Source organism: Musca domestica, unplaced genomic scaffold, assembly GCF_030504385.1.
Source record: "Musca domestica strain aabys unplaced genomic scaffold, Musca_domestica.polishedcontigs.V.1.1 3, whole genome shotgun sequence".
Lineage (NCBI taxonomy): Eukaryota > Metazoa > Arthropoda > Insecta > Diptera > Muscidae > Musca > Musca domestica.
The window spans coordinates 21,652,538-21,667,134 of record NW_026712299.1 but is presented as its reverse complement, the minus strand read 5'-3'; the positions used below and the strand labels follow the sequence as shown (position 1 = coordinate 21,667,134).

The window sequence follows — 14,597 nt, the reverse complement described above, 5'->3', positions numbered from 1 at the left end:
AAAATCTTTAAAATATCTAATATAGGAAGGTGCCGATATGATATTGTGGCCTATAAAGACAAATCTATGTCTGCGTGTAAAGTACTCACAAGGAACTCCTTGTGTGGATTTTCAAAATACCGAATATCGCGGGCTATCGTTATACGGGAGCTATACGTTATCGTTAACCTATATAGAGAATTCTCTGTCGGGGGGTAAAGTGCTCACAAAGAACCCCTTGTGTACAAAGAACCCATTCTGATCATTCCGTTGAAAAATATGGCTAAAAACATCAACATGCCGAATATCGGGGGTACCGTTATATGAGGGCTATACGATATCGTGGACCTATTTAAATAATTCTCTGCCGAGGTATAAAGTACCCACAAGGAATTCCTTGTGTGGATTTTCTGACAATTCCGATGAAAAATGTGGGTAAAATCATAAAAATACCGAATAACGGAGGTACCGTTATATGGGGATATACGATATAGTGGACCTGTATAGACAATTCTCTCTCAGGGGAACTACTTGTGGGGATTTTAGACAATTCCATTGAAAAGTGTGGCTAACTTCATCAAAATACCGAATATCGGGGGGTACAGTTATATGGGGGATATACGATATCGTGGACATATATAGACAATTCTTTTTGAGGGGGTAAAATTCCCACAAGGGACTCCTTTTGTGAAATTTCAGACAATTCCATTGAAAAATGTGGATAAAATCATCAAAATGCCAAATATCGGGGGTACCGTTATATGGGGGCTATATAATATTGTGGGCCTATATAGATAATTCTCTGCCGAGGTATAAAGTACCCACAAGGAACTCCTTGTGTGGATTTTCAGACAATTCCGATGAAAAATGTGGGTAAAATCATCAAAATACCGAATATCGGGGGTACCGTTATATGGGGGATATACGATATCGTGGACCTGTAAAAACAATTCTCTCTCTGGGGGTAAAGTACTCACAAGGAACTACTTGTGTGGATTTTAAGACAATTCCATTGAAAAATGTGGCTAACATCATCAAAATACCGAATATCGGGGGGTACAGTTATATGGGGGATATGCGATATCGTGGACCTATATAGACAATTCTTTTCGAAGGCGTAAAATGTCCACAAGGGACTCCTTTTGTGGAATTTCAGACAATTCCATTGAAAAATGTGGCTAAAATCATCAAAATACCGAATATCGGGGGTACCGTTATATGGGGGCTATACGATATCGTGGACCGATAAAGCCCATCTTCGAACTTGACCTGCCTGCAGACAAAAGAGAGATCTGTGCAAAATTGTAGGTTCCTATCTTAATTCGTTTAGACTGTAGCGTGATTACAACAGACGGACGGACAGGTCTAAATCGCTTAGAATTTTACGCTGATCAAGAATATATATACTTTGTTGGGTCTAAAATGATTATTTCAATGAGTTACAAACGGAATGACGAACTTAATATACCCTCCATACTTTTTTTGGTGGACGGTATAAAAACAATTAGCAAATCAATAATATTTGACATATGAGGAATCAAAATAACCCATCATAATGGTGTGAATGACTGTCTGACGTTTAAGATAACGTAGGTAAACACGAGACAAGCTCTATCCTAACCAATCCCACAAAACTCGAAATAAAATATGTGCCTTTTTGAAATTTGAAAATTTTTGGCGACCATTTCTAAAGTCCAGCCTTGCTCTAACACTAAAAAACTTCAGAACTCTGAAGTGTTTTGAGAACCAAATCTACTAAGATGTTTTAATCTCTAGGGCTCCAACAAATAATAGGCTTGGTTTGAATTATACAATATTACATTTACATGTACATATGCATTTGCATTTTCTCCGCCAATGCTTAGCGTTTGAAAATGTCAGATTCCAATTTTCAGGGAACCACTCTATACCAGACCTTAATCATATCATGGTAAATGAAATAAAACAGTTATGGAATTTTGTTTAGGCAACTGATGGAATAGACTCTAAACTGCCGGTCTTCTTTCAACAACCTTTTAGTGTAGAGCGCACAACAGGCCCATACTGGCTTAAATATGTCCACCAGGAAATGTGGCGATTGCTTCGGCCCTCTTTTCACACAAACCTAACCTACAAGTACATTTGGAGCATATTTATCGATATTAATGGTTATGAATTGATATGTTTTTGACATATTCGCTTCCCTGAAATATATGTTTTGAAAAAAATATTTTCTACTTAATTGAGGAGGAAAATTAAAGTTCTGCACTATCAAACTCGATATATTGTTGTTGTTGTTTCTAAATTTATATTCCTCCGATTTTACATAAACCCATAAAATATAATTTTCACTGTATAAAATCTGTTATGAAAAATATTTTGCTTTGATTAATTTGATTTTTAAGAAATACTCTAGGTTGTTGTTGATTGCTTACATAATATTTATTTTTAACTTCCTGAAATAATCATTTGTCACTGCACAGATCGTATTTAACTCATCAACACTAGCTTTTTGAATCAAAGCAATTGGTTTGCATACAAAGCGAGAGTAGGGAAAGAACAACTCATTAATTTTCCGTATAAACAATTCTTGTATTTTATAACATCCGCCTACAATTAATCACAGCAATGTAAATTTCTTAAAATTCAATTTTTTTATTTTCCCTGACATTGAATGCATATTCCAAAGGCTTTTTATTGTGTTTTTCGCCTTTTTCCCATTAATCTTGTGGCGTGTGTCAATATAGTCCGTTACTTTCTTTACAAAAAAAGTGTAATTTGATTTACACTCGATTCTGTTGCATTCAGTATCCAAACAGTGTTTATTAAATCGACAAGTCTAATTTTATTAGTGTGGATTTAACTTAAAACCTTCCATGAATCTTTTCTTCCATAAATCTTTTTCTGTCGCAATGGAAATAGAAAATCATTATTTACATTTTTCTTTTCACTCAGGGAATAAATAATATTTTGATTTGTTAATTTGTGATTGAATTGAAAGATTGAGATGAAATTTCGCAAAAAAAAATATTTGTGTGGCCCAAGGACAATAGGATTCGTCCTTGGTGAGAATCGGTTCAAATTTAAATATAGCTCCCATATATATCTCCAACGTTTTCGGGTGAATTGTGCACCAAATGACCAATATCAGTCCAAATAACCTGCATTTTGGCATATCTGACCGAATTCAGTATAGAAGCAAGTGCATTAATTTTGGTGCAAATCGATTCAGATATAGATATAGCTTCCATATATATGTTTCAACCGATTTGGGGTTTAAAGTCCCTCACACGCGTAATATGCACTCGACAAGAGTTGTATTTGGTACTAGAAAATTTATGGATGTCGAAAATACCTCTGCCAGATTTAATCGACATCGAATCAGATAATACTTTTTAGCTCATATATATATTTTTATTCGATATCCGGTCTATTGTGCACCACATGGCTAGTATCGGCTTAAATCGATTTTTTTTGGTAATTCCCACTGAATTCATCCTAGAAACAAATACTTCAAATATGGTGAAAATCGGTTCAGATATAGCTATTGCTCCTATATATATTTTTCATTTCTGCTCTACCTCTGCTAAATTTTATCGAGATCGCTTCAGATTTTTATATAGCTTCGATATACAATTTCATCCGTTTTTATACCCTACACCACATAGTGGTAAGGGTATTATGTCTTTGTGCATTTGTTTGTAACATGGAGAAGGAAACGAGATAGACCCATAGTTACTTTTGAGAACCCTCATAGAATCACTTTCTGAGTCGATTTATGCATGTCAGTCCGTCTGTCCGTCCGTCCGTCTGTCCATGTATTCTTGTGAACAAAATGCAGGTCGCATTTATTATCCGATTGAGATGAAATTTTCCAAACAATATTTTTTTGGCCCAAGGACGAACCCTATTGAAATTGGTGAGAATCAAATTTAGATATAGCTCCCATATATATCTTCATCCGATTTCGGGTTAAATGTGCACCAAATGTCCACTATCAGTCCAAATTACCTGAATTTTGGCACACCCAACCGATTCCGGCCTAGAAGCAAGTATATCAAATTTGGAGAAAATCGGTTCAGATATAGCTAGAGCTCCCATATATATCTTTCATCCGATTTGATCTTTAAGTCCCTCACATTCCTACTATGCACTCCACAACCGTGATATTTGGTACCAGGTGTTAGATGGAGCACAGAAATAGCTGTTTTAAATTTTATCGAAATCGGTTCAAATTTGGATATATATCTTCATCCGATTTCGGGTTAATTGGCCACCAAATGGCCAATATCAGCCCAAATGGTCCGAATTTTGGCACATGTGACCAAGATTAGCCTTAAAGCAAATACAACAAATTTGGAGAAAATCGGTTCAGAAACAGCTATAGCTCCCATATATATGTTTTATCCGATTTGGCGTTTAAGCCTCTCACATTCGTAATATGCACTCCACAAGAATGATATTTGGTACAGGATAAAAGATACAGCCCAGAAATAGCTGTTTGTAATTTTATTGAAATCGGTTCAGATTTGGATATAGCTCCCATATATATCTTCATCCGATTTCGGGTTAATTGTGCACCAAATGACCGATATAAGTCCAAATGGACTGAATTTTAGTACATCGGACCAAATTCAGCCTAGAAGAAAGTATATCAAATTTAGTGAAAATCGGTTCAGATATAGATATAGCAACCATATATATGTTTCATCCGATTTAGTGTTTTAGTCCCTTACATTCGTAATATTCACTCCACAACCGTGATATTTGGTACCAGGTATTAGATGGAGCACAGGAATAGCTGTTTTAAATTTTACCGAAATCGGTTCAGATTTGGATATAGCTCCCATATATATCTTCATCCGATTTCGGGTGATTGACCACCAAATGGCCGTAATAGCATCAATTTTGGTAAATCCGACCGAAACCAGCTTAGAAGCAAGTACACCAATTTTAGTAAAAATCGGTTCAGATATAGCTATAGCTCCCATATATATCTTCATCCGATTTCGTATTAATTGTGCATCAAATGGCCAATATCAGCCCAAATGGCATGAATTTTCGTACATAAACCGAATTCAGTCTAGAAGCTAATACGTCAAATTTGGAAAAACCCGGTTCAGAGATAGCTATAGTTCGTAAAATGCACGATAGAATTAGATAGATTTGGATTTTGTACCAAATATCACATAGAGCTCTGAAATGCCCTGTATAAACCTTTTTACGAGAGCTCTACTAAATATGCATAGTGGTGTAGGGTATCATATAGTCGGCCCCTCCCGACTTTTGAGCTTTCCTTTCTGGTTACAGTTATTGCTGCGTCAAATGTAATATCAGCCAAAATTGAATGGATTTCGTCATATTCAACCGGATTTTACTTAGTGAAACTTGGTCCGGTATATCCATTTCTCCAATAAATATATTTTAATATATTGTTTTCTAACTTATATGATGTACAATTCAGCAATGTTATTTGGTTCAGAGTTGGTGTGATCAAATTCACATAAATTTTCAATATTACTTTTAGTTACGGCGCTTTACTGAAAACACAAAGTTGTGTGGGGTATCATATAATCGGCCCCGCCCTGCTGACGGATTATTTGCTAACATGATGTAATAATGTTTTTAAATGTTGATTTAATTTGATATTTGTGTCAAATTTCAGCACTAATTATTTTAATTGGTGAAATAATGTTTTCCAAATCTGCTGTATTATTGATGTTTATTAATGGTACATTTTCGTTTTCTCGAGCGTATAAATTTCCAGTTTTCACCCGTATAAATTTCCATTCTGATTCTTTTGCTTTAGTTTTTTTCAGCCATAGATAGAAGTTGTCTGTTATGTGGTATAAGTTCAGTGTTTATGAATATAAAATTACTCGACCCATCTGGTTGTGCCATTTCCACACCGTTGTTCTTAATCTTATCTATAATTTATGTTTTTCATACTGTTCACGTTCGTGTCGTGCCCAAATTTGGAAATCCCAGGATCCTACAGTCAAGCTATAACATCTCTCGTTGATCTGGCTACCCTAGACGAAGCTTGGGATATTTTTTCTTTGGTTGCTGAGATGGCGCACTCGCTGAGATAGATTTAGCGATTATTATGTTTTTAGTTATAAGATTTATTCTTCTTGTTGTTTAACTCGTTGAACGGAATAGACGTCCGCGTTTTTTAGACCGATCGATTCTGTCAATAAGAAATCAATTTGTGTAAAATCTTTAAGTTTTTCCCTTTTTTTAATAAAACCAAGAATTGTTTTCTTTCCGTGGCCGAAAATAAATGATTTTTTATTCAAACATAAAATTGCCTGGTGTCGCTGTGGTTGGTTCCAGTTGTACTTTACCGGTGTCTGACATTTTTTTTTGATTTGTTGTTGGGATTTGCCCAAGTTTTGTATCGGAACAAAACATCGTCCTTCGAGCCGGATTGTGAGTACGAGGAACATCCTTTTTTACTTTTGTTGAATATTGGCGAAAATCAGGTAACGATATCGTTTTTTGATATTAATTATCTTATATTTCGATAAAATTATCAGTCTTTGTAAATAAAAGTTATTTGCAAATATTCCCAAATTATTTTGTTTATCCCAGTTTTGTGGTCAAAAAGGTCTTGATCTGGTAACGCCGTCACAGCTGATCGCCGTTTTGACAGAGAACACTAACAACTAACAGTGGATTACTCGTTGGTCTTCTTCTTGTTAGTTAGTTTTTTGTTTTGATTTTATTTGGTTTGGTTTGCAACTAAGTTTTATTGATTAAAATATAATTTAAAGGAAAAAAAACTAAAATACACAAAAAAATTATAATTATAATTTATAGTTTTATAAAATAAAAATTTGGTGTCAGTGTTAGCGAGTGCTGTGGTTAATTTGTGAGAGAATAAACGGAATTGAAACAGACGGACGGACAGAATCTGTAAAATAATAATTCTGTTTAGCAAGTTTTTTCTCACAAAATTGCAAATAAGTGACTTTGCCAATAACATAAGAAAAAGAAAAAGGAAATTTTTCCTCTCTTTTTCGTGTTTTTTTTTTACTCCAGTAAAATATTAAATTTCTGTGATTAAAGTTTGTATGGGTTGTTTGTTGTTGCCCATTTTTGTTTTGCTAGTGGCAGCTGCACTTTAAGTTGGAAGGAGACTTATAATAACAAGGTGAGTCGTCCTTCACATTACTATTGTTAGTGACAGATGCACTTTAAAGTGGAAGGAGACTTATAATAACAAGGTGAGTCGGCCTTCACTTACCAATAAGATTTTTGGTTACAGAATAATTTATTTTTTGTTCTAATTTCGGGTTTTAACCATATTAAGTGCTTATTTAAAAATCGTTACGGATAGTAATTACACTTCTTCGGAAATTTAGTGAAGACTGGAGTGATTTATATATTATTTTTTCCCAAGATTTCGTTGATTTATATTGGAATTTGTTGATTACTTAAATCAAAAAATGGCAGAATCGAAAGTTTTGCTTAAATTTAAAGCACTTGCTGCCTTGTTACTGGAGTTTGAGGCTGATTTTGACGCCATGAACAAAGACTCGGTAACTATGTTCGCTGTTGAGCCTCGTAAGGTTGAATTGAAAAGATTATGGGCCAGAATAAATTCTACTTATGAACATGTTTGTATTGAAAGTAGTGAATTCAAAGACGAAGCAGCTAATCTTTATAGGCAGTGTAGGGAAGCGTACATAGTGTTGCTCCGCGCAAATGGGTGAATTGTCCCAGTCCTTTGGGGACAACTCTACATTATCATCGACAATGGTTAGTCCTAGTCAGCGAACAAGACGTTTGGAAAATAACGTTTCTGACCATCGCTTGCGCTTGCCTCCTTGTACGACGGAGATTTTTCATGGTGATTATTTGTCGTGGCCGTCTTTTAGAGACATGTTCACTGCGGTATACATTGATTGTAAATCGATCACGCCGGTGGAAAGATTGTTTTATTTACGCCAAAGTACTCAAGGTGAAGCTTTAGAAATCGTTAAAAAATCACCTTTGACTAACGATGGGTTTGCAAATGCATGGTCAAATCTAAAGGACAGATATGAGAATAAGCGCATTTTAGTGAACAGTCAATTGAAGGTTCTTTTTAATCTGGTTTCAGTCAAGAATGAGTCAGCTGGAGAGATTAAACGCCTCCAAAGGGACGTTAACAATTGTATTACGGCCCTAAAGTTACACGAAATCAACATTGATAGCTGGGATCCGATTTTTGTGTTTCTATGCTCCACTAAATTGCCCACAAATACATTATCGCTTTGGGAGCAGACCGTTAGTAAAAAGACAGAAGTTTCCAAGTGGTCGGATCTAGATGAATTTTTGACAGCCAGATTTCAGTCGTTAGAGACCGTATACGACTTAACACATTCAAAGGAAGTTAAGTCTCCTGAAGTTAAACCACCGATTGAACATTCTCGTTCGAGCAGGAGGGTAAAGTCTTATCAGGCTAACATAAATAAAAAATCGTGCTTTATATGTTCGCAGGATCATTGGTTGAAATCTTGTCCGAAGTTTCTGAAGATGAATCATGAACAAAGATTTGTGGCGACAAAAAGAAATAACCTTTGCCTGAACTGTTTCAGTAACAATCATAAACTCTCTCAATGTACAAAGAATACAAGTTGTTCAAAATGTAATTTAAAGCATCATACTCTTTTGCATAGAGAGTCTAAACAGGCGGGTTCCGGATCGATGGCTAATTCGGATGCCCAACCTAGTACTAGCCGGCAGGCAGCGCAAACTAATATTGAGTCTAGAGTGCAGAATTGTTTTGTAGTTACTCGAAAACAGGTTCTACTGGGAACGGCGATTGTTCAAATTGACGTGAATGGTGTAATTTTTGTTGCTAGAGCTTTAATTGATTCGGGATCTCAGGCAACATTCATTTCTGAAAAATTGCAGCGACGTCTTAATCTGCCCATTAAAAAAGTAAACGCTAGGATTTCCGGTCTGAATGATGTTTTAGCTGGGTCTGCTGAGAAACAGTGTACATTTTTGTTAAAGTCGCCTCATAATGACAGTTTTGGAGTCCAAGTTTCTAGTTTGGTTTTGCCAAAATTGACAGGAAAACTGCCTAGCTATACTTTGGATGTTCCAGATATCTACTCGCTCGGTATTGTACCTTTGGCTGATCCTAAATTTGCAATGAGTGATCAGGTTGATATTTTGCTTGGTGGTGACGTTTATCCTCAGATTGTGTTGGATGGAGTGCATCGAAACGTCTTAGGGTCGTTGTTGGCACAAGAAACTATTTTCGGTTGGGTTCTCACAGGCCCGATTGCTAATCCAAGCCCTGTATCATTTACAACGTGTGTTTCCTTTTGTACGGCTGTCGAGATGGACAAACTTTTAGAAAAGTTTTGGGAGTTAGAAGAACCACCGAAAGTGACAGAATACAGTCCAGAAGAAGAATATTGTGAGGAAGTTTATCAAAAGACCACCAAAAGGTTGCCCGATGGTCGATATATGGTTTCGTTGCCTTTTAAACCTCAGTTTGAGGGCGGAACGGTTCTTGGTATATCCAGAACAAAAGCTTGTAGACAATTTTTGCGAAACGAGGCGTCTTTGTGTAAGAAACCGGAATTTAAGTCCATATATGATAGTGTGTTGGAAGAGTACGAGTCTTTGGGTCATATGGCAGAAGTTACGCAAGATGAAGAAGAATCAAGGTCTTTCTATCTGCCTCATCATGCTGTCATTAAACCTGAAAGTTCATCTACAAAAGTTAGAGTCGTTTTTAATGCTTCTAGCAAGTCCTCTTCAGGGTTGAGTTTAAATGATACTTTATACCCAGGCCCAATTCTTCAGAATGACTTGATGTTATTGATAATTCGTTGGCGATTTTATCGGTATGTCTTCAATGGCGATATTGAAAAGATGTATCGTCAGATTTGGTTAAATGGGGATCATACCAGGTTTCAGAGATTGGTTTTTCGTAAGGATCCTAAAGCTGAATTGAAAAACTTTGAATTGAAAACTGTGACGTTTGGTGTCAATTGTGCACCTTTTTTGGCCATTAGAACTTTGCTCCGGTTAGCATCAGATGTTGAAGAGGAATTACCTTTAGCGGCCAAAATTCTGCGCCGTATGATGTACGTAGATGACGCCCTAGCAGGTGCTCATGAATTGGAACTGGCAATTGAAGCTAGAGATCAGTTGGTTTGCGCTCTATCCTCGGCCGGGTTTTCCATGAGAAAATGGACTTCGAACAATGAGAAAATATTGCAAGGGTTACCTCCAGATCATCTTCTTACCTGAAAATTTTTTGGAGATTGAGGACGAAAGTAATACGAAAACTTTAGGCATAAGATGGAATGCAAAGAGTGACTTTTTCTATTTTTCGGTGAAACCCATTGAAATGAAGCTGGAGTTCACTAAAAGGGAGGTTTTATCCATAATTGCCAGCTTGTTTGATCCCGCAGGTTGGCTTGGACCCGTTATTATAGTGGCAAAAATGTTAATGCAGGAGATTTGGAGCGAAGGTATTGGTTGGGATGAGGAACTGCCTGAGAGAATTTGCCATAAGTGGAAGCAATTCGTTGTTGATTATCTTTCGTTGAATGGTATTAAAATTCCAAGATGGGTTGGTTTTCAGCCAAGTGGCCAAGTGGAAATTCATGGGTTTTCGGATGCTTCTGAGAAAGCCTATGGAGCTTGTGTTTATGTTCGCGTAGTATCTGAAGAGGGTTCGGTACAAACGCATTTATTGTTGGCGAAATCAAGAGTTGCTCCTCTAAAAATTGTTTCATTGCCTCGATTAGAGCTGTGTGCTGCGCTTTTGTTGTCAGATTTGATGGGGTCTGTACGGACCGATTTGTGTCTTGATGAGAAGAAAACTAAATTTTATTGTTGGTCTGACTCCATGATCGTCCTTGCTTGGCTACAAAAGCCACCGAACTCGTGGAACACTTTTGTTGCTAATAGGGTTTCAAAAATAGTTGATACGGTTGGAAAAAGCAACTGGAGACATGTTAGATCAGAATTTAATCCTGCGGACCTGATCAGCCGAGGTATTCGACCACAACATCTTAAAGATGAAGCGCTCTGGTGGTATGGACCATCTTGGCTTCAAGCTTCTTGTAGCCAATGGGAAACGGACATCGTAGATTTTGATACTCAGGAAGAGGGAAAAAAGGTGAAAATATTTCATGCATACATAAAAAAGTATGATGATGTCCTGGATCACTTTTCTTCTTATTCAAAGGCGTTACGCATCATGACATATGTTTTTCGTTTCATTGCCTGTCTGAAAGGGCAAAACTCTTTCTCCCAGACAATGGTAAGTTCCAAAGAATTTCAAATTACGAAGGAACGTTTAACTGTATTAGCTCAAAAGGTTTACTTGGCAGATGAATATAATTGTTTATCGAATGGAAGATTGCTTTCACCAAAAAGTATTTTACTTAGCTTAAATCCGTTTGTTGATTCGAAGGGTTTAATGCGTGTTGGTGGCCGGCTGGCTAATGCAGATGAGATGTCGTTCAGTGAAAAACATCCACTCATTCTGCCTTATAATTGTAAAATGTCACAACTTCTAGTGAATTTTATTCATCAAGTGACTCTTCATGGAAGTAATCAATTAATGCTTCGAGTTCTGCGGACGGAATTTTGGATACCAAGAGCGAAAAACCTGATCCGATGGTCTATACGTCGTTGCCGAATTTGTACCATAATGGCTAAACAGACCCGAACTCAGTTGATGGCCTCTTTGCCGATTTCCAGGACTATACTTGATAGACCTTTCACTCGAACTGGTGTTGATTTTGCTGGTCCCTATGATATTAAGAATTATACAGGTCGGGCGTGTTTGATAACAAAAGGATACATTTGTCTATTTGTGTGCTTTGCTACTCGAGCTATCCATTTAGAAGCTGTAAGTGATTTATCAGCGGCGACTTTTTTGGCGGCATTTTCCCGATTTGTTTCTCGGAGAGGTTGTCCAAAAGACATGTATTCTGACAATGGGACGAATTTTGTTGGGGCATCCAAGACAATAAGGACTGAATTTCGCAACTTTATTCAAACGGTTGGCCCTGAATTTATTAAGATATATTCGGCAAGGGGTGTGAATTGGGTTTTTAATCCAGCAGGAGCACCACATATGGGTGGTTTATGGGAAGCTGGTGTGAAATCGTTTAAACACCACTTCAGAAGAATAGCAGCAAATTTAAAATATACTTTTGAAGAATTTTCTACGCTGTTAGCTCGTGTAGAGGCATGTTTAAATTCAAGACCACTTTGTCCTCTGTCTGATGATATAACTTCTCTTGATGTCTTGACTCCTGGGCACTTCTTGATAGGTGGACCCATCTTGTCTCCACCCGAACCCGAAATAAGTGAAGCACCGGAATCGATAATAAACCGATGGCAAAGGGTTAAAGCTTTGAATCAACGTTTGTGTGTACGTTGGAAGAATGAATATTTGAAGGAGCTCACCAAACGGAACAAGTGGAAAAATCCCGATGAAAATGTTAAAGTCAATGATATGGTTGTTATCAAAGAAGATAATATTCCGCCTAATGAATGGAGATTAGGTCGCATAACTAAAGTGTTACCAGGCGTCGATCAGTTAGTGCGGGTTGCAGAGATCAAGACTGAAAGGGGTTTGATAATTAGGCCAGTAGTTAAACTGGTCGTCTTACCCTCTAACTAGAGTTATTTCGTTCATTATAGAATCATGGTTAAAGCTAAGAAATACAATGCCGAAAATCGTGTGAACAAGAGACGTATTGTTTGCCGAGTGTGTCTAAAGGATCATCCACTTCGGTTTTGTCGCAAGTTCCTGGATATGGATTACGCCGAAAGAATGAAGATAATCTCCATTTATCAGCATTGTGCTGGTTGTCTGGCACACGATCACACGTGGCGCACGTGTGAGAGCACCGGTAAGTGTAAGAAGTGTGGAGATATGCACCATACCTTACTTCACAAACCTGGACCTCGTCCGTCTGGGGATTTGGTGAAGAAGAGTTTTCCTGGGGACGGACCTAGTTCGTCCAAGTCCCAACCGAAGAAAGGGCCCCGCTCGTCTAACTCTTTTAAGGAACCAGAGCATACCCAGAATGGACCTAGTTCGTCCAAAACTGCGTCGCATAACGGACCTCGTTCGTCCAACCATGGATTTAAAAAGGGACCTAGTTCGTCCTCGAAGAAATCTTCTAGTGAAGTAGTGCCGTACGGTAGGCGACAGAATAGTAGGAGGGAGACGTCGTATGAAGTGATTCCTACATATAGCTTACGAGAGACTATCTTGTTGAGAGCGACAGCAGTGGTTAAAGTTATTTGCGGAGATCGTTATTTGCATGAAAGGGCCTTAATTGACCCCAGTAGCGAGAGCTCTATAATAGCTGATTCTTTGGTGAAGAAGATGGGTCAAAAAGTTCTTCGAGTAGGAAATAAAACCCGATGCCTGCTCCAGCTTAGAGGCAATCACGGGATGTCGTCGACGGTGGAAACGTATGCGGAAGTTCGTCGCAATTACGCCGTGGTTACTCCGAAGAAGTCAGTGGATGTTCGTCTTGTAGAGGAGTTCCCGGGGTTGCAGTTAGCTGACGAGCATTTCCACACATCGGGACCGGTTTATCTGACGTTGGGTGGAGATTTGTATTCCAAAATCATTCGGAACGGGGTCAGCGGAGGTGCGCTTGGAAAACCGCTTGCGCAGTTTACTATTTTTGGATACGTTATATCCGGAACTTATGCCTCATAAATTGCTGTAAGGCATGATGTATATTTGTTTTAACCATGACACAACATAATGTGGATATCTAATTACAGCTCTGATCTCATTGGATTTTCTTTTTTTCTGTTAAAATGAATATGAATTTTTTATTGGATTTTACTTACAATATTTTTGATGAATAAGTTATTTGTTTGTTGAATTTTTTATAACTTAAAGCTGAATTGAGATTAACAGCAATGTGCAGAATTTGCACTGTTCTCAACAACCGACTAATTCTTTTTATTTCTTTTATTTTCTTATCGTTTCATGGTTTTCGAGCTATTTTCAGAGCTTTCTAGTTCCGAAAGACTGAAAGGTGGCCGGGATGTTCACGTTCGTGTCGTGCCCAAATTTGGAAATCCCAGGATCCTACAGTCAAGCTATAACATCTCTCGTTGATCTGGCTACCCTAGACGAAGCTTGGGATATTTTTTCTTTGGTTGCTGAGATGGCGCACTCGCTGAGATAGATTTAGCGATTATTATGTTTTTAGTTATAAGATTTATTCTTCTTGTTGTTTAACTCGTTGAACGGAATAGACGTCCGCGTTTTTTAGACCGATCGATTCTGTCAATAAGAAATCAATTTGTGTAAAATCTTTAAGTTTTTCCCTCTTTTTTAATAAAACCAAGAATTGTTTTCTTTCCGTGGCCGAAAATAAATGATTTTTTATTCAAACATAAAATTGCCTGGTGTCGCTGTGGTTGGTTCCAGTTGTACTTTACCGGTGTCTGACATTTTTTTTTGATTTGTTGTTGGGATTTGCCCAAGTTTTGTATCGGAACAAAACACATACCCTCCACCATAGTATGGAGGGTATATATTATACCGATATTCGGTATTTTGATGATTTTAGCCACATTTTCCAATGGGATTGTCTGAAAATTCACACCAGGAGTCTTTTCTGAGTACTTTA

The 14,597-nt window shown here is 37.4% G+C and overlaps 1 protein-coding gene across 1 annotated transcript; it reads left to right on the top strand.

Annotated features, from left to right (window-relative positions):
- The first annotated feature begins 5,921 nt into the window (after positions 1-5,921).
- On the top strand, positions 5,922-14,396 carry LOC131803424 (uncharacterized). The gene is made up of 2 exons (XM_059124717.1): positions 5,922-6,443; positions 12,634-14,396. Exon 2 carries the CDS (start codon positions 12,638-12,640, stop codon positions 13,667-13,669), a length of 1,032 nt encoding a protein of 343 aa, XP_058980700.1. The 5' UTR covers positions 5,922-6,443; positions 12,634-12,637; the 3' UTR covers positions 13,670-14,396.
- The last annotated feature ends 201 nt before the right edge of the window (positions 14,397-14,597 follow it).